This window comes from Caretta caretta, chromosome 9 (genome assembly GCF_965140235.1).
Source record: "Caretta caretta isolate rCarCar2 chromosome 9, rCarCar1.hap1, whole genome shotgun sequence".
NCBI lineage: Eukaryota > Metazoa > Chordata > Testudines > Cheloniidae > Caretta > Caretta caretta.
The window spans coordinates 36,682,544-36,707,709 of record NC_134214.1 but is presented as its reverse complement, the minus strand read 5'-3'; the positions used below and the strand labels follow the sequence as shown (position 1 = coordinate 36,707,709).

At 41.6% G+C, this 25,166-nt stretch overlaps 1 protein-coding gene across 1 annotated transcript in view; it reads right to left on the bottom strand.

Moving 5' to 3' along the window:
- The window catches only part of CUL3 (cullin 3), a 101,947-nt gene extending 78,183 nt beyond the window's left edge, over window positions 1-23,764 (bottom strand). Inside the window, exon 1 of the mRNA XM_048863011.2 lies at window positions 23,386-23,764. Coding sequence (XP_048718968.1) covers window positions 23,386-23,451 — 66 coding nt within the window. The 5' untranslated portion in view covers window positions 23,452-23,764. The remainder of the gene's footprint in view (window positions 1-23,385) is intronic.
- Between the last annotated feature and the right edge of the window lie 1,402 nt (window positions 23,765-25,166).

Genomic DNA, 25,166 nt, shown 5'->3' with positions numbered 1-25,166 from the left:
TCATTCGGAAGTAAAGTGGCCTGCATAGACAAGTCCTGAAATATGAATACTCTAGAGCAGTCAGACTAATTTCTGCGTAAATATATACCTTGTCCTCTTAACTATGGCCACAATTGGGGTTTCACATATCCAGTACAAAATGCATGAGAACAAATGGCAAGAATCTCAAAATTGGGTTCCCAAGGCTTTTAAATAGTACACAATTTATGTGGACTCTGGCCTCTTAAAAGATTAATTGCAAAGAATTTCCCCTCCCATCTTCAAAATGTTAATATATATTACTAAGTAAACCTATTTTTAATATTGTCTTGTTTATCTTTAAAATTTACATGCCTGATACGGTCTCTCTTCTGAAGCTTAGTTGGCGCTAATGAAGTCCTGTTTTAGGACTTCATTAGTGCAAACTAAGGACTTTTAAGTGTGTGCCCACAGTGTCCACACAGGGAATTACAGTACAGCACTTTGGTGCATGCTGTAATTCACACGCTCTTAGTATAAACTGCAGGTCAGTGTAGGCATGCACTTAGTTTGGAACTAAAGGCTTGTATACACAGCACATTAGTCTGCACCAGAGGGGTGTAAATCTAGTGCACACTTGTGTGCTGCGCACTAACAGGCCTGTGCAGACCCTGCTGATGTGCACTAAAAATTACCAAATGTATACTAACGTAGTCCCGTTTCAAACAGTACTATGTTAACACACACTAGGGAAAGGAGTAGAGATATGTGGTCCCTATGGGGATTCACTGTGGTGCGCATATGCTTTGAACCAAAAATTCCTCAGCAGCAGGGTCCATTAGTTCATAACTGTGCCACCTCATGCTTCCATCCAGGGGCATAAAGGATGGAGCAAATCGACCAGCCCCCAGTTTGGACTCTACTGTGAATCAGGTTGACTCAAACAGAAGGTAAGGAGAGAAGTCATGGAATACCCATAGGGACCACACATCTTCAAGAACTCCAGTTACCATAAGGTAGGTAACATTCCTTTTTTCTTAAGAGTGCTGCTCCCTAGGAGTATTTACTGTGACTCCCAAGCAGTGGTCACTGAAGAGGAGGGTGTGAGGAAGTATTGCTGTAACAGTAGCAGAGTGAGGGATTGCTGAGCCAAAGGAGGTATCTGTAGTCAAAGCTTGGAATACCTGGTGAAAGCGTGTAAGGAGCCCCAGGTGGCTGCTCTGCAAATTTCAGAGAGGGGAATTCCCTGTAAAGAAGCTACTGGTACCACTTGAGCAATCACAGAATGGGCCCTGACAGTTTGAGAAGGAGGGGCTTTCATAACATCATAGCAGAGAGAAATGCAAGAGGCTATCCACTTAGTCTTTGGGAAGAATGTACAAGAATGAATGGATGATCCAAGACAGCTTTCCTTTCCATTTTCACGGCGACAGCAATGAACAACCCTGGAGATTTCTGAAAAGGAATTGTTCTTTGCAGAGAGAAGGCAAGAGCCCTGTATGTCTAGGGAATGGAGACTTGCCTTCTCCATGTTTCAGGGAGGTTTAGCATAAAACACTGGTAGGTGTATAGCCTGATTAAGATGAAACTCAAAGGCACCTTAGGTATGAACTTAGCACATAGACCTAAAGAAACCTTGCCCTTGTGAAAAACTGTATAAGGTGGGTCTACCATAAGAGCTCCAAGTTTCCCTACCTTCTCGCAGAGATAACAGCTATCAGAAGGTGATCTTCAAAGAAAGGTGCCGGAGGGAAAAAGGGGCTAAAGGTTCAAAAGGACAGCAGAAAGAATGAAGTTCAGATCCCAGGCAGGAACTGGTTGCAAAGCTAGAGAAAATGTCCTTATGATGCCATTCAGGAACTTTTTGATAGAGGGATGAGTAAAAACAGGGCGGCCTCCACCAGGGACTGGAAAGAGCTAACAGCTGCCAAATGTACTCACAGGGAGCTGATGACAAGCCAGGTGTCTTTAGCAAAAGAAGATACTCCAGTAGGAAAGGCATACCTGACACCTCAATAGAAAGTGATGCTGCTGGCACGAAAGAGAGAGCAGTAGCATTTTCCCATAGGGCGTCTCCTGCTGTTCTGGAGGACGGCTCAAATGTCTTGAAAGCAGGTTTGTTCTACGCTCATTGTCAGTCCTAAAGCTATGCTGCCAGATGTAGGGATGCTGGACTGGGGTGCTTTACACTGCCCTCATTTTGGGACAGTAGGCCCTGGAACATGCAGATTTGGAGACATTGTAGATGCAATCATGTCAACGGGGTGACATAAGTGCATGCCCCTACAGAACCAGGCAGGACTGGACTGTAGTCTGAGGGCTGAGATAAAGCTGGCTGAGGAGATTCCTCATGGCAAGGAATTGGTCCAGAGATAAGCAGGGCCCTGCTGTGTCTAAGTTCAGGTCCACCCGATTAATTGTATGGTTTGTGCAGGTAATATTTTGTGCAAGTTAATATGGACTTGTCCAAAATGTCTGAAGTCTTAGGGAATCAAAGAGTTGAATTGTGGTAGTGACTGTTGCTTGTATCTCCTGGTATGACCAACCAGTAAGCAGCCAATTGTCCAGGTAAGGCTATATCTGTCTCCCCTGTCTACAGAGGTATGCAGCCATCACCACAACACCTTTCATAAATAACCTGAGGCCATGGAGAGGCTGAAAGGGAGCATTCTGTATTCAAAGTGCTTCTGGCCCACTGTGACCTGCAGGAACCTTTTGTGAGCAGGATGAATATCCAAATGAAAAGAAGCATCCTTCAAACTGAAGCCTGTAAACCGGTCACCTGAGCTGAGGGAGGGTATATAGGGGCCAAGGTGCTCATTCTGAACTTTCAATGCTGTATAAAGATGTTCAGTATCTGAGGTCTTGAACAGGTCTTCACCCCCTTTCCATTCTTTTTGGGACTGAGGCATTACCTTGAGTAAAAGCCCTTCCCTGTAATAGGAATAATAAATTCTGTCAACTTTAATTTTCTGTTCTTTGGTGGGACTGGGATTAAAGTTAGAATTTGCTATTTTATCCTTATCTGCCCCAAATATAAAGGTAAACAACCTGCTGCTCTAATCATAACTCACACACTGGGGCCACTTCAGAGAACTGCAGAAGGGAAATTCCAGGAAATTTCAAGCTATAGAAGACAACTTTACAAAGTTATCACAAAGAATGTTTGAAATATATTACCTTTTAATATTTGATATTAAATATTCCATCTTTTGGTGTAGCTTCATATTCTCCTTCAATTAATCATCTCTCTCTTTCAAGTAGCAGCAGCACTTGAATAAATTTTAGGAAATGGGTTTGCTGAAGTTTTATCATGACAAATTAAGAGAATATTATCCCCTACTTCGACATCAAAAATAGTTGACTTGCTTTGCAATGATGGTTTTCTGGCAAATCAAAGCTTTCTAAGAACTTAAATTACTATGTATTGCAGCAGTGAATAAGTTACGTATGTAAGTTTTAGTAAGAAGAGTCTTACAGTTTTCCCCTCTGTTAAAAAGCTCTGTTTAAAACTTTTGCACAAAATACATAGGACCTTACACTGGCCAATATTTGCTTCCTCAAAACTAAATAAGAATGTCAATGAACCGTTACCTCTGGGTTGTTTAGCTTGTGACGCTGTCACAAATGAAAAATTTTTAAATAAAATGAAAATATTTTTCTAAAGACAGCTGTAACAAAAACTGTCTCCATAAAAACAAACATACTGAAAGTTCCAATATGGTAGTTAAGAGACATAAAATTAGTTTGTGATGTCATAAGAACATTTATGTACCTCTGAGATCTAGATTGAGATCCTTGGATAAGAACAGGCATATATGTATTATTAGAAAATTAAAGCCCTGATTCTGCAATTTGATCCACTAGAGCAGACCCCTCACAACAAAAGGGTGCTCACAGATCCACACTAGCAATTCTGAGTGAAGAACCAGTCCCCTAATGTTCTTCCTTGCTCATTCCCTGCCTCGCATCGATAGATTTACTGGAACTGTTGACGTAAACGTTTTAAAATAATGAATTGCTGTTCAGTTGTAGAGTTCAATTCATGCACTATATTAGTTTTCAAATGAAAACTAAAAATTAAATCACTGCTGCTTGTGAGGGCTTTTCAAAGCCCATTTCTCAGACAATTTGAGGATGGAAGAGAGAAAGCGTTCTTTTAAATTAAACAGTAGGGTGAGTTGCAACAGCATTTTCCAAAGACTTAATGGAGAGGGGACAGTTCTTTCCAATTTAAAAGATTAAATTAAGGGCAACAGCAACAAGATATAGACAGAGTCAGAAAGAAATTTTCTAACATGCAGACCTGGTTGGCGTTTCATCATCTAACAGTATTCAGTGCCCCATATAAAATAGACTTTAAACCATATCCTTATCCGGATCTGGCAGCGTTTTTGACAAATTTAGGAGACTGAGAATTTAAACTAATGAACAGAAATTTAACTATCCTTCCTCTCCTAGAAATGGCCCCAACAGAATAAGATTGACACACATTAATTTCCTTCATTGCTTGACTAATGAATCTGGATTTCAGGTTCTATTTTTATGACATTCTGTATTTTTTCCATTGTAATATCTTGTAAATTCCTAGGAAAGTAATTGTTTTTATAGGTTTGTTTGAATTCCGACTGTAAATTAGAGCAGCCACCAGTTCTGAAGCAATCAAAGAAACAGAATTAATATACTCAAAAGCTCTTTATAGTTCAAAGCTTATTCTAGAAAATTTACAACTTTAGGAATTCTGGATGTCAGTCTAAATATAGTCATTGCTGCCATCACATTGTTCACTGCTTGTGTGTTCTATCCCTTCCCTCCACCCTGCACCTGTCTTGTCTATTTAAATTGTAAAGTCTTCAGGGCAGGGACTGTCTTCTACTCTATACTGTAGCATAGTGGGATCCCATGCTTGGCTGGCCCTTAGGCACTGATAAATAATAGCTAGTCATGGAATGCTATTGTCCATGCTGTCCTGATTCTGTGAATAAAGAAGACTTCCCTCCACATCTGTTAATCTAGCACCTTTTTCCATCACTAAATTTACATTTAAAATAAAATATTTGTGACCACCAGAAATACCACCATAAGCTGAAAAATCTCTAGCCAAGTACAGAAAGACTGAGACCAGCACGCTTTAAAAGCAAAGATCGCATTTCACAGGATATCACAACTGTGAAAGGATAAGTTTTTCGATGTCTCTAAAATGTGGTGGATTACACACATCACAGGGTCAGAAATTAAATCACTTAAGGGTTATGTATAACAGTACAGTAACTCCTCACTTAACGTTGTAGTTATGTTTCTGAAAAATGCGACTTTAAGCAAAACGATGTTAAGTGAATCCAATTTCCACAGAAGAATTCATATAAATAGGTGGGGTTAGGTTCCAGAGAAATTTTTTTTTGCCAGACAAAAGGCATTACATACATTTTAAACAAGCAATTTAATACAGGTTTAAGTTTTAAACAGTTTTACATACAGTACAGTACTATAGTTGGGAGGCGCCCCCGCCTTACCCCACACAGGTACAGCCCACTGGCACTGCAGACAATGAGGCAGCAAGGAGGCTGAAGGTGCCATAGACTAGGAGAAGCGGCAGCTTCCCCACTGTGCAAGCACAGGCACCGACTTTGCCTGGGGCTCAACCGTTGGCCCGGCCACTCCACCCCTTCCCCCAAACCTCCACCCTTAACCCGCCTCTTCCCCCCCCACCTCCTTCCCCTTTACTCTGCACGCCGAGTCCTCACTCCTCACCGCTCCCTCCCCTGCCTCCTGCCCGTGGCAGTCAGGAGGCCTATGCGCTGTGTCCTTGCTCCTCTCCCCCCTCCCTCCTGAACGCCGCAAACCAGCTGACTGGTGGGGAAGCAGGGAGAAGGTGCTGATTCGCGGGGTCCGCCAGCAGGCGGGGAGGTGCTGGCGGGAGGGAAGGGAATGGGGGGGGCTGTCAGCCGTGGACAAGGCAGGCAGCCAAACGACGTTATAGCGGAGCATTCCACAACTTTAAATGACCATGTTCTGTAGTGGAGCAGGGACGCAAGATCGAAACAACATTAAGCGAGAGGATGTTAAGTGGGGAGTTACTGTATTATTCCTATTTGGAATCAGAATTCTGTTGCCTTGTATACTTATTAGGGATGTAAAAGGTTAACTGGTAAGCATTAGTCTTACCGGTTAACCCGCCTTAACTGTTAACCCCGAGCCGGTCGCCCAGCCCGGCCAGAGCGGCCTCAGCCCCAGCCATGCCAGCCGGATCAGCCCCAGCCGCTCTGGCAGGCTGGCCCTTTAATCATTTAAACGGTTAATTTTAAAAGGTATGTACATCACTAATACTTACTTCTGTTGTGATAATGTAACAACACATAATTTTGCTATGAAATTATTTGTGGTGCAAAGTTACAAAATCTATTGTAGACAATTTACTCCTTTTGTTACAGATAAAAAACATAAAATGCTGCCTACCACCAATTAGAAATTCAATGCATAAATCAAAACCAAGTCACCAATTTCAGTTCTAATATTCATGCCTATGAACTACGATTCTAAAAAAACCCACCACACAAGGTTGCAACATGAAGCACTTGAAGTAAGTGAATATCGTAGTTTCTTTACGACAACCTTAATTCTTCCCCCTTGTGTGTAGGCTTTGTTCTAATCTGGATCTTACTATTTATTTTCCCCAGAACACGTACAGGTCAGTTGGTGAATTAGGCAACGTTCTGAAGGACACCATCCTCAAACTGCTGAAGTTGGTCAGTGGACTGTGAATGACGCAGCCCTGTTTTGTTTCCACTTTTACATATTGCATTGAATGAGGAGGTGCTCCTCAGGGGCCTGGGTTCCAAATGAGCCCTGCTTCATTCCACACAAATCCTGAAGTATCATATTAATTAAAATGAGAAATTACACTTATCTTCCCTTTCTGCAATCCCAATAGAAATGTTTTTCAACTGATCTCTCGTTTCTGCACAAAGTCAGTGCATGTGCTGCACAAAGTCATAACTCTGCCAAATATAAATGGTTCTTCAACAGACCACCAAAAGATATATCTGTAAACTAGGCACCATCTCCCTGCTAAGTTTCAAGCTCCTATCATCTCACACTGAGGTGCTAGAGCTGTTCAAAAGAGTTACAATATTTTGGTAACTTGTTTTTAATGGCTTAGCTGATTTGCTCAAGCTTTCAAATTAAGTGAATCTCGATCAGAAATCAAATAGGGAAGGTTTCAGCTCAAAAGTCATAAATTGAAGAAAGTTATATCAAACCGCAAATGGCCCTTTGAAATGGAAATGCTTATACAACCTAAAATACAGACATTGCCTATAATATTAACCAAGGATTACAGCAAATATTTAGAGACATTTCCATGGTGGTCATTTCCATAGTGTCTCAAGTCAGAAAAAGTTTAGCATGTATTATAGAATGGCCATAATGAAAGTGCTCATTTTCAAAAATATCTGAACCTAACAGTTTGGGGGAGAGAGAGAGCTGGCTATACTGTGGAATTTTTCTAATTGATTTTAAGGCTAGCTCAACCTAACCTAATTCTAAAACTTGGTTAGAGCCAAAGCAGAGATCTAGATTCAGGGGTTTAAAATAGCCTGAGCAATTTTATAAAACTGGTTTGAAAACAGGTTAGAAAACTTCTCCAATGCAGACAGATCCAGTCAGCCTGGTGCATCAGTATGCATGGCAATTTGGTTTGGGAAGAGTGAACAATTAGAAACTATCCTTGGATTCTTACTTAGCAAGAGTTGTAGGAGATGAATTAAGTGTTTTGTATCTGGGAAGGCGCACTGTGTGTTTTGTCTGGTCCAACTCACAATCTCCAATACAAATGTGATATAGCTAACATAGGAGGCCACATCTCACTGTCTTGGTTTCTTCAATTCAAGTAAATTGCCTTGCTTGTGATCCGTTAAAAATTACAGGAAATAGTTTACCAGGAGCTCAGAATTACACAGTAAAAGAAAAATTAATACATCCTGAATGAACTGGCAGAACAAATGCAAACTGTGATATCTAACTCCTCTTACTCATCCTCCACCCAAAATAGAACAAAATGGTATCATGAAACAATAAAAACTGCAGTATACTGATCTATGAAAGAGGAATCTAGTTCAGACTTGCCACAAAGCAGGCAAGGAAGTCCTTTTGTCACCCATGCCACAAACATCAACAGTTCCAAAAACAGTTTCTTTAAAAGAGAACTAGAAGATGATCATTGTTTCTAATTATAAAGAAAGGTAGGTCATTAAAATACTGTCTTAAATGTAATAAAACACTCAATTAGGAAATCACCACCTTGATCATTCAGAGATACCAAGAACTTGGAAAAAAAAATTCTCCTACTAGAAAGCATAAGAAATGTGAATTTCAAAGTTGCCGGAACTTAAGTTGTTTAAATTTAAAAATCTATTAACATTGATCTTAAATTTCTAAACAACCATTAAATGTTTTTAATATATACACCTTACAATGTTGAAACTCATCTCCAATATGTTCTAATAGGAAAGAGGATTAATTTAATCTTATTTGCAATCACAAATTGGGCTTCCTGTATATGTTCATCTACATGTTGAAATAAGTTTACATGCATGATGTGTGGGCACAGTTTACTGGTCATTCTGGCAGAGGTGGTGGATAGATCTCTGAGTTAGGGCATGATCCTGCACCACTGAAGTCAATAGGAACAGGATTAGTTAAGCACATAAGAGTATGTCCTTGCAATATGGTTTGTATGTGCTTCACTGTTTTTTAATCTGATTGAGGCTTCAGGTTGATGGAAACGTCACTTCAGCAACCCTAACTCCAAATTAACAAACTTTATTGTGCAGTTATTATGTCAGCCCCACTATTATAACAGCATCAACCACATGCACTAAAGAGATTATGAAACAATGACAGGTGCAGTATTTTATCAGCTGCTTTGAAGATTCCTTTTCCTACTTATATTTATTAATTCCTTTTACTCATTATATATAGTAAGTATCAGATTCTGATACCCTTATTCACAATCAATAGCACCTTATGCAGTGCTGAAGTCACTGGAACTACTCATGGAGTACGGTACTGTATGAGTATCAGAATCTAACCATAAAGAATCACTTACCTAAAATAACTACTTATCCATCAATCTTAATGGGATCTGAGTACCTAACTTCCCTAGGCTCTTCTGAAAATCCTTGTGTAGGATTCAAAGTGTTTCAGATGACATTCCATACAACAGTTTGCCCTGTAATTACTTTAACAGATAAAGTGTGCCTGTTCAAATAAGTGGCACTATATTTCAGCCTTCAGATCAATGGGAGGTGGGGGAGGGAAGTGAGGGGGAGAATGCTCTGAATCAGGCAGGGCAGGGACCCGAACTTGTGTCTCCCCATCTTAGCTTTGATAAATATTTCTAGTACCATTTAATGCGAAATATACAGAGCAGCAGTTCTCTCTCTCCTCACATATCACAGCTTGAGTATAATATTAGAATAGGAATCTCTTATAATTACACTGATTAAAGTTATGACGGTGGTACCCAAAGTACTTCTGAGTTGTAGATATGGTTTACTAAGTCAGTCTGAGAGCCACTGCTGGAGAACTGCTCTAGAACCAATGTTTGTAATAAATATTTGTAATGAAATAATGGGAGATTAGCTGATACAAAAGGGTTGTGCAGGGCAGTGGTTCTCAACCAGGGGTACACATACCCCTGGGGGCACACAGAGGTCTTCCAGGGGCTACAGCAACTCATCTAGATATTTGCCTAGTTTTGCAACAGCACTAGCTAAGTCAGTACAAACTAAAATTTCATACAGACAACTTGTTTATACTGTTCTATATATTATATTTACATTCCAATTGATTTATTTTACAATTATATGGTAAAAATGAAAAAGTAAGCAATTTTTCAGTAATAGTGTGCTGTGACACTTTTGTATTTTTATGTCCAATTTTGTAAGCAAGTAGTTTTTAAGGGGGTATGGAAGATAAATCTGAGTCCTGAAAGGGGTACAGTAGTCTGGAAAGGTTGAGAGCCACTGGTGTAGGGCTTCCCAAATCTATCCAAAGAATCCTGACTTAGAATAAAATGATTATGTATATTTCAAGATCTGTTCTGACAAATTTTCTTTAAATAGATGTTTTTAAGGTAATACCCACTAAGAAAAAAAGAGATTTAAATGATTTTACACACAGTAGGCAGAGATAATTAATTTCTCCTTTTTGCCAGCTCATGTCTATTGATTACTACAAAAACTCAGACATTAAAAAAAGATACTCACTTCAGAGCATGATGCAGATACTATATTGTCAGGTCTTAGTTGGGAACTAGTAGGAGAAGGGAAAAATATTACTTCCAGAGAAATTGGGGCATGGGAAGGCACCAAGTCTACTCAGAGGTACCATCTTCCCAACTTAACAATTTGTTAGTTCATTAGCCTTTCAGCTCTCATTCAAAGTTTCCTTGAGCCACAATACTAATTTCGATCTAAACCCCACTAGAAACATACCCATATGATTTAAAAAAAAAAGTGAATCTACAAATAGGTTAAATGTTTAATATTTTGAAATTGTTATATAGATGTTAAACAGAACATATCAAGATCAAAAGGAAGCGTTCCAAGCACACAACAATATATACAGGAAACTTACAAAGATTATAACACCATTTCCAGAATGCATTCCAAAAGAAGAAACATAAGGGAAAAGAAATGCTTTAGACTCCTTCTGGGCTTGAACACAACTATTTTTTTCTCGTGATAACCCCACAACACTGCAAGAGAGAGAGGCCTAAAAGGGACAAAAAAGGCCTACTTTTCCACTTTGTTTGAAGTTGTAATACATTTAGAATTTCGTGGGTAATCTACATTGGTGCACTATGGTAACATTTTTTCTTTTTTCTCTCATATATTTAACATATTTACCATAATTTTTGGCACACAAGAAACCATTGCCTGGAAAACCCTAGCACTGGAACAACACAGGAAGAAAGCAACGAATTAAGAGTTGTAAGAGAAAGTTTAAAGGGCGTCTGGCCTCACTAATCTTAGTTCCAATTTTCTCCCAAATTCATAAGCATCGAAGTGTCTCCCATCCCTCCCCACCACAAGTAACAAAAAAAAAATCAGCCAAAAAGAAGGGGTGGTGGTGGAGGGGAGAAAACTAGCACTTCAATACTCTAGATTGGAAGAGTGAATGTGAAGAGCTGCAATGGACTACTTAAACAAAACCCCTTTTAGGTTCAAACTAATGTGAAACATAAGGCAAGCTGTCAGTTTTGTATTGCACATATCTTAAATTAAGACTACAAATAGTAAAGATTCGCCCTCCATTCCATAGTTGTTGGGGGTCTTTTTTAGAGAGAGCTGAAGCTCACGTAATTAAAGTATATAAACAAACACATGAATTGATAATATATTTAAATTATGCAGATGTTTATTGTTATTAATATTAACCTAATAAATCCATATTTACACACAAGTAGAATAAATCTTAACCATAACAATTTACATCTCTCACCTCTCCTAATTCCACCTTATTTTACCCTAGAAGTATCAAAAAGGCTTCAGGCCTGTAATCAGCAACAACATGAATACCAATTTAAAGAGTCTAATCAATTTCGCAGCACACATTCTCCTAATAAAAAAGTGATTCCATCTTATGGTATCACACAGTCCCCTGGAATTTTTTTCCTTCTTTATTTCTCCTCACCTCATAAATCTTATAAGTCATAACTAACTACCATATACAAAAATCTGCCCTGATCCACTTCCGCTTATTCTCCAGAATGTACATCTTCACACAAACTTCCTCGTGGCTGGATTTTACTAAAACTAGACAAGCCATTTACAATGCACACTTTGCTTCTCTACAAAAGAAAAAGGACACTAAACTTTCTAAACTACTACATGCTACAAGGGGCCACAGCAATGGTTCCCTCAACCCACCCAGCAATATTGTTAACCTATCCAACCATACTCTCAGCCCAGCAGAAGCAGCTGTTCTATCTCGGGGCCTCTCCTTCTGCCCCTCCACCCCCACGAACATGATACACTTCTGTGGTGACCTAGAATCCTATTTTCGACGTCTCCGTCTCAAGGAATATTTCCAAAATACCTCTGAACAACATACTAATCCACAGAGGTCTCCCTGCCAACACTACAGAAAGAGGGATTCTAGATGGACTCCTCCTGAAGGTCGAAACAGCAGACTGGACTTCTACATAGAGTGCTTCCGCCGACGTGCACGGGCTGAAATTGTGGAAAAGCAGCATCACTTGCCCCATAACCTCAGCCGTGCGGAACACAATGCCATCCACAGCCTCAGAAACAACTCTGACATCATAATCAAAAAGGCTGACAAAGGAGGTGCTGTTGTCATCATGAATAGGTCGGAATATGAACAAGAGGCTGCTCAGCAGCTCTCCAACACCACTTTCTACAAGCCATTACCCTATGATCCCACTGAGAGTTACCAAAAGCAACTACAGAATTTGCTCAAGAAACTTCCTGAAAAAGCAGAAGAACAAATCCGCACAGACACACCCCTGGAACCCTGACCTGGGATATTCTACCTACTACCCAAGATCCATAATCCTGGGCGCCCCATCATCTCAGGCATTGGCACCCTGACAGCAGGATTGTCTGGCTATGTAGACTCCCTCCTCAGGCCCTACGCTAACAGCACTCCCAGCTACCTTCGAGACACCACTGACTTCCTGAGGAAACTTCAATCCATCGGTGATCTTCCTGATAACACCATCCTGGCCACTATGGATGTAGAAGCCCTCTACACCAACATTCCACACAAAAATGGACTACAAGCCGTCAAGAACACTATCCCCGATAATGTCACGGCTAACCTGGTGGCTGAACTTTGTGACTTTGTCCTTACCCATAACTATTTTACATTTGGGGACAATGTATACCTTCAGATCAGTGGCACTGCTATGGGTACCCGCATGGCCCCACAGTATGCCAACATTTTTATGGCTGATTTAGAACAACGCTTTCTCAACTCTCGTCCCCTAAAGCCCCTACTCTACTTGCGTTATATTGATGACATCTTCATCATCTGGACCCATGGAAAAGAAGCCCTTGAGGAATTCCACCATGATTTCAACAATTTCCATCCCAACATCAACCTCAGCCTGGTCCAGTTCACACAAGAGATCCACTTCCTGGACACTACAGTGCTAATAAGCAATGGTCACATAAACACCACCCTATACCGGAAACCTACTGACCGCTATTCCTATCTACATGCTTCCAGCTTTCACCCTGACCACACCACACGATCCATCCTCTACAGCCAAGCTCTGTGATACAACCGCATTTGCTCCAACCCCTCAGACAGAGACAAACACCTACAAGATCTCCATCAAGCTTTCTTACAACTACAATACTCACCTGCGGAAGTGAAGAAACAGACTGATAGAGCCAGAAGAGTTCCCAAAAGTCACCTGCTACAGGACAGACCTAACAAAGAAAATAACAGAACGCCACTAGCCGTCACCTTCAGCCCCAACTAAAACCCCTCCAACGCATTATTAAGGATCTACAACCTATCCTGAAGGATGACCCAACACTCTCACAAATCTTGGGAGACAGGCCAGTCCTTGCCTAAAGACAGCCCCCCAACCTGAAGCAAATACTCACCAACAACCACATACCACACAACAGAACCACTAACCCAGGAACCTATCCTTGCAACAAAGCCCATTGCCAACTGTGCCCACATATCTATTCAGGGGACACCATCACAGAGCCTAATGACATCAGCCACACTGTCAGAGGCTCATTCACCTGCACATCCACCAATGTGATATATGCCATCATGTGCCAGCAATGCCCCTCTGCCATTTACATTGGTCAAACTGGACAGTCTCTACGTAAAAGAATAAATGGACACAAATCAGATGTCAAGAATTATAACATTCATATTCCAGTCGGAGAACACTTCAATCTCTCTGGTCACGCCATCACAGACATGAAGGTCGCTATCTTACAAAAAAAAAACTTCAAATCCAGACTCCAGCGAGAAACTGCTGAATTGGAATTCATTTGCAAATTGGATACTTTTAATTTAGGCTTAAATAGAGACTGGGAGTGGCTAAGTCATTATGCAAGGTAGCCTATTTCCCCTTGTTTTTTCTACCCCCCACCCCAGACGTTCTGGTTAAACTTGGATTTAAACTTGGAGAGTGGTCAGTTTGGATGAGCTATTGCCAGCAGGAGAGTGAGTTTGTGTGTGTGTTCCCCCAGGAAAGGGGGGGGGGGGGTGAGAAAGCCTGGATTTGTGCTGGAAATGGCCCACCTTGATTACCATGCACATTGTAAGGAGAGTGGTCACTTTGGATGAGCTATTACCAGCAGGAGAGTGAGTTGTGTGTGTATGGGGGTGGGGGGGGGGTGAGAAAACCTGGATTTGTGCTGGAAATGGCCCAACTTGATGATCACTTTAGATAAGCTATTACCAGCAGGACAGTGGGGTGGGAGGAGGTATTGTTTCATGGTCTCTGTGTGTATATAATGTCTTCTGCAGTTTCCACGGTATGCATCCGATGAAGTGAGCTGTAGCTCACGAAAGCTCATGCTCAAATAAATTGGTCAGTCTCTAAGGTGCCACAAGTACTCCTTTTCTTTTTGCGAATACAGACTAACACGGCTGTTACTCTGAAACCTGTCATCTTCATATCATTACCTGAATATTTATTTTGATTAAACTCCAAAAAGAGTAATTATAAATTATGAAATCTACTTCATCCTCACATAAAGCATTGCAATAGAAAAAAATGACAGCTTTCCCATACCTTGTTTCTCCACATTCCACTAATTCTGGGAGGATCAGTCTTTTTCCAAAAAGAAGCTAACACACTTCACTTACAGCAGTCATTGAGTCAATATCCCATAACCATGAGAGCAATCCCCAAATCAATAACCTTCTTTGGTCTGTAACCTAAAACAGAACCATTATGGGTTAGGTGGATTGGCTAACTTCAGTTATTTTGAAAATTCTATTTGTTATTTTCCTCCAAAAATCTATTATCTTAGAGCATCCCTGCCACATGTACAGAAGGTCTCTATTTCTCCAAATTCTCTTCAGCATTTATGACTCCTTTTTAACTTAAATATAGTGAGGTACTATTGATATAGTTTTGCAATAGTTGTCCTTAATAGTTATATATAGAGCTTAGGTTTTGGTCCTCCTCCGGACATTTTCAAATTGCGGCAAAAATGACATCTATTTGTAGATCCTTTTCATGTTTTTCCAAAAACAGAGATCAGGAAGACAAGACTGTCACTAACAATCTGCTAACACATGGAAGTGAGGCCCAAACAACAGTTTTAAGGAGCTCTTTATTTTCTGTATCCTGAAAACTCAAAAAAGTAAAGGTAGTCCTAACACTACTACCTGTAGCTTAATTTAAAAATTTATGTCTCACAATCAAAATAGAACTTTAAACTACTAAAAACCACCTGCTTTCTTTTGAGGGAGCATAGATGGAGAAGTCCACTAATTAGAAAACTGCAAAAATTTTATTTTACATTTAAATCAAGAACCTGCACTCACACTCCTATAGAACATTATTACAAATGTTCCAGGCTGCATCATATGAAGGAAGCAATTAACAAATGAAACACAACACAAAAGTGAAACAGTATTTTTTCAGAGACCCCAATAATTTACGCAACCTTCATCTAAAAGGTCTTACAATAAAAAGCATCTTCCATCCTGCGTAAGTTGTAAAGCAATTCTCATTTAACTCATTCACCCACCATTGATGCAGATACACATAGGACAAAAGGGGGTCAATGCTTAACAGCAGTTAAACTACACAACAGTTTAGCAGAAAACAAATACCAACAAATCCACTGAAAAAAGCAGAAAAAATTTAATCACCTAAATTAGAATTTGGCCTGACTACTACTGTTGTCTCCTTCTCTTGCAAAGACTGCCAAAGAATTTTTATCAATCACAAATGGCCAAGATCTTTTGTTTTTCCATCTCATTTAAAGGATGGTAGTAACCTCCAGCAGCAAGGTGCTTACCAACACCATGCTGAGGTATTTAATTCAGTACCAACTTAGCTGGAATCAGGGGTACCCAATACCTATCAAGACCAGGCCTGCAGAGAGAAGTGCTGCTAAATAACTAACACCAAGAAGACTTGGGAATCGCCTTGAAACTCTTCCATATAAGGGCTGAATAGACTTGTCCCTGCCTATCTTGAAAGATCTGATGACACGACAGCTAGACATAGTATGGTCATAGAATTAGGAAAAAACACACACAAAAAACCATACAAATTTCTTGTAAAACTTCTCCTAAAATTAGTATTAGCACACCTTTATCAACTCAAACACCTAAAACATGGTGAAAATGAACAGATGGCTAGTTTTCAGAGTCCAACCTCTTCAACTCATGCCACCATTTAATCTGAAATATTAATTAAATCCAGTGATGCTCTTTCAATGTTCATGATTAGGTAAAATTTAAGAGCATTTTCACATTAAAGAATGTATACCACTGTTAAATGGGAATTTTCCAAAACAATGCCCATTTCCTTTCAACAAGGTAAATAATGTTGCAGCTTTGTCTTTTTTATTTCAAAGCCCTAAATGTGTTACAGTGAAACTTAACTGATGAATATCCAACTTATTACTACATATTTTATTACGGGCCAAAAGCTCATTTGCTTTTATAAAAATATGGCTTGTGCATGTGAAATACAGCATACACTCACAAACAGATGGATGTGATATGTTTATTTAACTATATGGTCTGAAGTGAATAGTATCAGTCATTATGTTTATATTAATTCATTTATTTGGAGCTGAACAAATGTGTGACAAACCATTTTCCCTTTCGCCCCACACCCCATCCCAAAACGCACACCACAGAGAACACGTACTATGAGTCTAAGGCCATGACTACACTACCCGCCGGATAGTGATCGATCTATTGGGGATCGATTTATCGCATCTACTGCAGACACGATAAATCGATCCCCAATCGCTCTGCCGTCGACTCTGGAACTCCACCACGGCGAGAGGCGGAGTCGACGGGGGAGCAGCGGCCATTGATCCCGCGCCACGAGGACGCCAAGTAAGTGATTCTAAGTCGATCCAAGACACGTCAACTTCAGCTATGCTATACTCATAGCTGAAGTTGCGTATCTTAGATCAATCTCCCCCTCCCCTCCCCAAGCTACAGCTTATGTCGACATAATTTATGTCGCTCTGGGATATGAATAAACCACCCCTCTGAGCTACGTAAATTACACCAACATAAGTGCGAGCGTGGACAGCACTATGGCAGCGGGAGAGCTTCTCCCGCTAATATAGCTACTGCTGCTCGTGGGGGTGGTTTTATTATGCCGATGGGAGATGAGCTGCAGCGGTACATGTGTAGAATGCCCTAAATGTAACAGCTTCTGCCACCTGAATACTCACAGTTTTAGTCTACATCAACAAATTATCCAGGTTCTTTCTGAAATCTCAGCTCAGACTCATTCATGTGAATCTACAGATGTTAAAGCAACTTCTTTAATGCTTGGACGGATCCATGCATTATGGATATCTAATGTAAATTTTAATTTCACTTCAAGGTACAGCATGTCCCCCCTATCCTGTCCCTCCTCCCCCCCCCAGGTCAAAACAAGCCATAAAAGAAGCTAATGTTCCCAGAAGCAGAGTTTTCTTTCAGCCATGCAAATGCCACAGGTACCAGCCACTCTGATTTGGAGAATGTAGGAGTGTCAATGAGACTCTCAGCCTTCTTTATTTTTTAAATACGAAAATTAAGCCACTATCTCTTTGCTCTGAATCAATAGTTTGGAAAACGTAAAACTAATGTAAGCTGATCACTGGGGTTGAAAAGAACAAGCATCCAAGCGACACTTATGCAAAAGAAGGCTGGGCAAAGTGGAGCATAACTATCCTATCCATTCCATATTAAATGCATCAGTTTACGGTTTGGGGTATATTTAAACAGACTCTCATTTTACATAACACACATGTATGGGATCTCTCTAACGCTCTCTAAAACTCTTTAAGTAGCCCTGTATCTATTGTTGCAACAACAGCGGACAGGAACAGTTGGTTATGTTCCGAGGGCTGGCAGAAAAATATTTTGTAGGATTATCCAAAAATACGAAAGAGAGCTCTACAGGAAATTAAGATGGTCAAAAGCATTAACAAAGTATGATGCATAAACAAATCAATAACTCACTTCAAGTCAGACTGATCTAACCAACCAATTTCTTGTAGACAACAGTTAATTTCTTGTGATAAAAGTAATAAGAATCCTTGGTGAGAGTCCATCTAATAGCTCTTAAAGTAATGTTATTTGTGTAATTTTATAAAACACTTCCTGTTAGCCCAATTCTCACGTAGTATGTATTTTCACAAGAAACGTGTAGAATTGGATATATTAAGGCTATTTTGTCTTTTCACTATACTCTGACACTTCAGTATGCACTCATGGCCTTTATGTTCACTGGTCAAAAGTCATAACAAAACAGTTCAAATGCAGCTGCAGTAAAGTCAGGCCTGCATTGACTCACCTCTAACAAAGTTTTAAAGACAGAACTAGCATGCTTTTGCTCCATCCACACAGGTCAACTAAATCATGTTAAAAATTATATTTGTTATAATGTTGTTTGAGAGCTTTTTAAGTAGTCCTTTAACCAGCAACAACAGGCCCATTGTGACTTGAGTAGAGAAAAGCAACATAAGAATGCTAGAGTACTTTAACAAGAGGATAAAAGAGAGCAAAAAATATAACTCCTTCCCCATATTTTGGGAACATGACTAGAACTTCAATGTGTGTTTTGTGCGGCAGACTTAGTACTCTGCAAGGCACTGTTTTAGTCCCTCAAATGTGAACGTTTACAAAATATAGCTAATGTACAGACATTCTTTATTATCAATATACAACATAATATGAATTAATCACTTGCCACATTTAACATGTCAAATCAAACTGACTTGAGCATCCATTGCACACTAAGTTTTTCTGGCTTCTGTGTAACACATAGCCAACCAATTAAAGAGAGATTTGTTGAAAAAACTTGCAGAGTTTCAACCCTATGCCAAGTTTCATCTCCAAATTTTTATAGCTGAATTATTGATGCTGACAGAGGTGTGTGTATGAGTACATATTTTAAGTGTTAAGACTATCCTGTTATATTTTTGAAAATTGCATTATTGTACAGGCTCTGAACTCCTGAAAGTTCATACACAAGATTATTTTATTGCACAGCCTTAAGTAACCATTGTATGCTTAATGCAAACACACAGAACTTTAGTAACAAGATAATAAAAAGTTATTTCCATTACTCTTTCTAGATTTAATTTCAAAAGGTAAAATTAAAAAAAAAACCCTATACCATCTGTTTTTTGTGTTTGTTTTATGGCCTAATCCCACAATCTAGCCACACTCAAAATACCCATATGCTTTAATGTGCATTTAATAAGACAATGTTGCATAAACACCTGTTTTGATATGTTAGAGTTAAACTGGTCACACAAATTTATTTGTTTCTACTGTGAATAGGAAGGGCGGTTTACTGCTCAGGGAATTCTAGTCATTGACTGCTTCTGACTACTGAACAGCCCACTTCAGTCTCTAGATTCCTAAGTACTCTAAGCCTCTGTCTATCCTGCAATTAGACACCACCGGCTGGCCTGTGCCAGCTGACTCAGGATCTCGGGGTTTAGGGGCTTTTTAACTGGGGTGTAGACATTTGGTCTTGGGCTGGAGAGCTAGCATCCTGTGAGGTGGGAGGGTCCCAGAGCTCAGACTGCAGCCTGAGCCTATCTACACCACAATTAAACAGCCCTTTAGCCAAGCCTTGGGAGCCGTCAGCTGGCACAGGTCAGTCATGAGTGTCTAACTGCAGTGCAAACATAGGGACTGTTTAACTGTGGTGTAAGGTTCAGGTTGCAGCCTGGGCTCTGGGACCCTCCTGCTTCACAGGGTCCTAAAGCCCAGGCTCCGGCCAAGCCCAAAAGTCTACACCACAATTAAACAGCCCCTTAGCCCAAGTCCCATGAGCACTAGTGAGCTGGCATAGGCTGGTTGCAAGTTTTTAATTGCAAAAACATGCCCTCTGCCACTGCCCTTGAGGGAAGGAAGAGCAGAGTCAGTGAGATTCTGTATACCAGCAGCAGGTTAATACTGAATGACATTTCTATGGAGGAGCATTTGCCACCTTAATTTACACTCCTTAATTACCAGAAAACTAAAAAAACTGGGAAGAAAATAATTTTGCAATAAAATAACGATTCTTAGATAGAGCATTTGTGACTGAGCAACAGTTTTTAACACTGAGTTTACACTTATGCTATTTTTAATTCATACATGAAGAAACAGCAAAAGCATAAAAATTTGAAAAGAAAATTATTGTACACCTTTCCATTATTATTCACCCATGTTTATTATAGGAAAGAAATGCTTAAAATGTTATAGGTAAGTACAGAATATGAAGGGCCATGGCCATCATTAGGGAGTAACCATGACGTTGCTAGATTTCAGGAACCTTACTTGTCCAACAAGGTTACCTTTTCCAGATAATGAAATAGTAAATATTTATTCCCAAATGAAAAACTGAAACAAAATAAAGGAAATGGAGATGTAAGACTGCTGAAGATATACGACAAACTACCAGAGAGCAGAGAAATGGCGTAACACTGGCAACATTAACAATTCAAAGCTAAAAACGATGCATCGGAATTGGAGGTGAAAAGAAAGAACAGTAACCAGATATGAATGTAAATACTAAACACAGGTCCCAGTCTTGCAAACACATGTAACTTCATTTACATGATGAGTCCACTGAAGTCAACTGAGCAAATTACACACGTGCCTACATCTTTACAGAACTGGGATTATAGTTTTTGGAGTGTGAGATAACTTTTCTCTCTTATAATTACTCACATGATAGTAAACTCTTAAAAGCTGTCATTCACTTCCATGTTCTTTTTTCAGTTAGAAATCCTTTGTGAACTTTTGACTGGGTTTGGTTGCAAAAAAGGAAATGTATTTTAAATAGCAAAACTTGAAAAATACTACCCACAGATATCAGCTTCTACTTTGGAGTTTGGAGGCCTTGATGTCAATATATACTTAAATAATGTGTTAATTTTTAAGGAAGATAATTAGGTAACTTTTGTGAAATAACTGTAATCCGTTCTTTAAACAACTCAAAAGGAAAAATTAAAACAACGCTAACAAGAAGCAGTTTGATGGGTAAAAAAATATCAAGCATTCTCAGCATTTATGAGAGCAGGGCTCCGGGTGAACATTTTTCACCCACGAACAGCATTTCATGTGCTCGGTTATAAGAACTGTCAAAAAATAAAGTGCAAAATAATGTTTATTCTAATCACTGAATTTGCCCTAGTTAGTATACCCTCATCTACATACATAAAGAGATTCTATGCATGGATCCTATTAGCCAAATTTAAAACTTTTATTGTACAAGAGTAGTTTGCTGTAAAATAGATGCACAATTTTTGTCATTAAGAATTTTTGTCATTCTTAATTTTTATGATCATCCCTCTATGATATACAAGTTGTCTAAGGCTGTTTCAGGCAATCTATTATTTTTCTATTACTCCAAAAGTTCTAATAATATGAGGTTTATGCGTTGAATAAGAGTGTATTAAAAATAAATAATTTCTTTGGAGATCACTAGCCATAGATCACTTAAAACATTCTAGTCTTTTAATACACAGTACACAGTGCTGCTTTCTTTGACATTCACTGTTCAACATAAAGAATTATTGCTGATTAGAAGTAGAGTTTAAGGGGGAAGCTGTCCAGTTGAATCAGAGTCCTAAAGATAACTTCCAGCAATTTAAAGAAGTCCTAAAATCCTCAACTTCATTGGCAAGAATTTTGGCTTAGCAAATCCTCTGCCATATTACATACTGGTAAACTGATGTGAACAGGTATGTCCAGTTTATATGTGAAGGCAACACATTTAAATTGTTTGCCACTGGCTACCTGCATCAGGTGTAACATCAAAAAGTTACGATAAACACTAAAAGCCAGTGACTCAACAGAGCGTCTCCTTTTTAACGTGTGTGTGTGTGCACACATACACTTACAGGAAATCACGAAGGACGACTGAAGTTTTCGTATTTCTTGTAATGCTAGAAACCATTAACAGCAGTCTTCGCATTCATTTGCTCTAACCTTCAACTGAAAAAACTGTTTAAGCACCAACACAGATTTATGGCAGTACAAGGTAATAACTAGGCCCATTCACTGAGTAACTAATGTGGCTGGCAATCTCACAGCTGGATATATGAAACAATCCTATGAAAGTTACACAGATGCTATGTTGCTACCAACTCTTCATGTCACCTGACATTTTACCATCTGACCTAAAATCCCTGCAACATGAAGTTGCAGGAAAACTAGCTCAGAGATGGATTTATAAGACTCCTTATTTTTTTTTTAATGTGCATCTATAACTTCTGATTCCTTGTCTGAGAGTCTTTCATTGGAAACTGCATTAAACATATTTTCATAACATATTTGCATAGGTTATGAAAAGGGAAGAACCGCCACAGGTGCCGGTTCCTCTGAATGCTTCTTGCTGGGATGGGATGGGATGGGAGGGGTCCCCCTCAACTGTCTGTAATACCCACTCTTCCAATCCCAATCCCCTGTAAATGCCTGTGCTGCTCTCCCCCAACTCCCAATCCCCAGTTTCTGTAAAGTGCGTCCCCCCCCCCCAAGCTCCAGTGAGTGCCTGCACTGCCACCCCTCCCCCAGTTCCAGCCCCCAGTGAGTGCCTGCGCCACCGCCAGCCCACTGAGCACCAGTACCACCAGCCACAACTCCAGTCAATGCCCATGCAGCCACCCCCGTCCTGGTGCCGTCCCCAGTAAGTGCCCATACCACCCTCCTTCCACCAGTCCAAGTCCCAGCCCCCAGTGCCTGTGCTGGCCCTCCACACCCCTCAGTAAATGCTCATGCCGCCTCCCCTTTTTCCCCCAGTAAATGCCCATGCTGCCACCTCACCCCTCAGTCCCGGTCCCAGTCCTCAGTGAGCGGGACTGAGCCACCCACCAGTGCCGGGCGCAGTACCAATGCCGCCACTGCCCCCCAGTGCCGGTCCCGGACCCGAATAAGTGCCAGGGCCGCCGCCCCCCCAGTCCCGGTCCTTCCTCCCCCGCCTGGCCGCGGTGACAGGTTTCATTGTGCTGATAACAGATGGGGGCACAGAGCGTGTCATCCTCCTCCTCCCCCCGGCTCCCCAGCCCCCCAACTCCTTTCCCCTGCCCTCCCCCCGGTCCCCGGAGTTTCTCCCCCTCGCCCCCAGCCCGCCCCCCGCGAGGAGCAGGGTGACACACCGGGCGGCTGCGGGGCCTGCGGCCGGGCGGAGGCCGGGGCCTGGCGCGGAACCGGTAGCCGGGTACTCACGGGGAAAGCCCGGATCCGCATCTTGGTGTCCTTCCGGCTGCCCGTCCCCTTGCTCAGGTTCGACATCTTCGGACCCGGCTCGAGCGGAGCCTCCTGCGGGGTGAGGGGAGGCTGCGGGGAGACCCCGGGCAGGAGCCCCTGGCGACCTTCACTCCGGGCGGCGGCCCCCGGGGGCTGCGGGGCGGGGAGGAGGGAGGCGGCTACGGGGGGTTCTGGGCGGCGGCGGCGCAGGCCCCTGTCTTCAGAGGCGGCGGCGGCGTTTCCTTCACCCTCGTCCGCCGCGATGGCGGACAAACATCGCTCAGTGCGCAGGGCCAAGCGCCCCCCCACCCCTGAGACAGATCCGGCCGCGGCGGCAGGAGGGGCGCGGGGAGGAGCAGGGCGGGCGACGGGGTGGGGGCTCTGATGTCTAGATCTCGCGAGACTTCGCTCCGAGCTGTCACTGGCTGCAAAGGGGCGGGTGGGAGAGGGAAAGGCAGGAAGAGAAAGCGCGCTGGGGCAAAGGTGGCCGCTGATTGGCTGAGTGAGGCGCGGGGGGGCAAATGCAGAGAGGGTCCCGTGGCTGGCCTGGAAGAGGGGGGAGCAGTGGTGGGATTCGGGGGAAGGGGTTCCTTAGCAACCCCAGCTGCTGTAAAGAGCCTGTCAGGAGTCTCTCCGGGCCCGTAGACACCACAGACTGAGGTTCTCCACCTGCAGGTTTGCGGCGCAGAGGGTCTTCGATGAAACTCACTGCTCACCCCTCTCTGCGACAAACAGGTGTGCAGAATCCCCCTGTGCAACTCTTCTAATTTCTGCTCCCATCTATAGTAGAAATAAAGCAGCTTTGCTAAATGTAAGGTCTTGTGCTCACACAAGAGACCACTGGAATTGCTCTTAAGTACCAGTGGTGTCAATCAGAGGGGAGATGCGGTGGGTGAAGAAGAGCAAGATTGACCTATGAACTGCTAGTAGCCCTAATGCCCATCTTGGTCAATGCCAGCTATGTTATGTGTACATCTTCAAATATTCCTACAATAAAGAAAGTAGTAACTAGTTTTTGGGAAATAACCTTCAGTAATAGGGGTTCAGGTTCATGTGCCATGACTACTTCTACTCTCTATCCACCCACAGCCTCCTTCACGCTAGTATGCAAGCTTGTAGTATAAGGGCCAGGAATGCCTGCTCTAGTAGGTAGAGAACAGCTCTGCATGGGGACTGACTAGTATGCGTTTATCAGAGTAGAAGCCGTGTTAGTCTGTATCCGCAAAAAGAAAAGGAGAACTTGTGGCACCTTAGAGACTAACAGATTTATTTGAGCATAAGCTTTCGTGAGCTACAGCTCACTTCATCGGATGCATGCAGTGGAAAATACAGTGGGGAGATTTATATACACAGAGAACATGAAAGGTGAACATGAAAGGTGGGGGAGTAGCACTGTATGTAAGGGAGCAGTATGACTGCTCAGAGCTCCGGTACGAAACTGCGGAAAAACCTGACTGTCTCTGGATTAAGTTTAGAAGTGTGAGCAACAAGAGTGATGTAGTGGTGGGAGTCTGCTATAGACCACCGGACCAGGGGGATGAGGTGGATGAGGCTTTCTTCCGGCAACTTGCAGAGGCTACTAGATCGCACGCCCTGGTTCTCATGGGTGACTTTAATTTTCCTGATATCTGCTGGGAGAGCAATACAGCGGTGCATAGACAATCCAGGAAGTTTTTGGAAAGCGTAGGGGACAATTTCGTGGTGCAAGTGCTAGAGGAGCCAACTAGAGGGGGAGCTTTTCTTGACCTGCTGCTCACAAA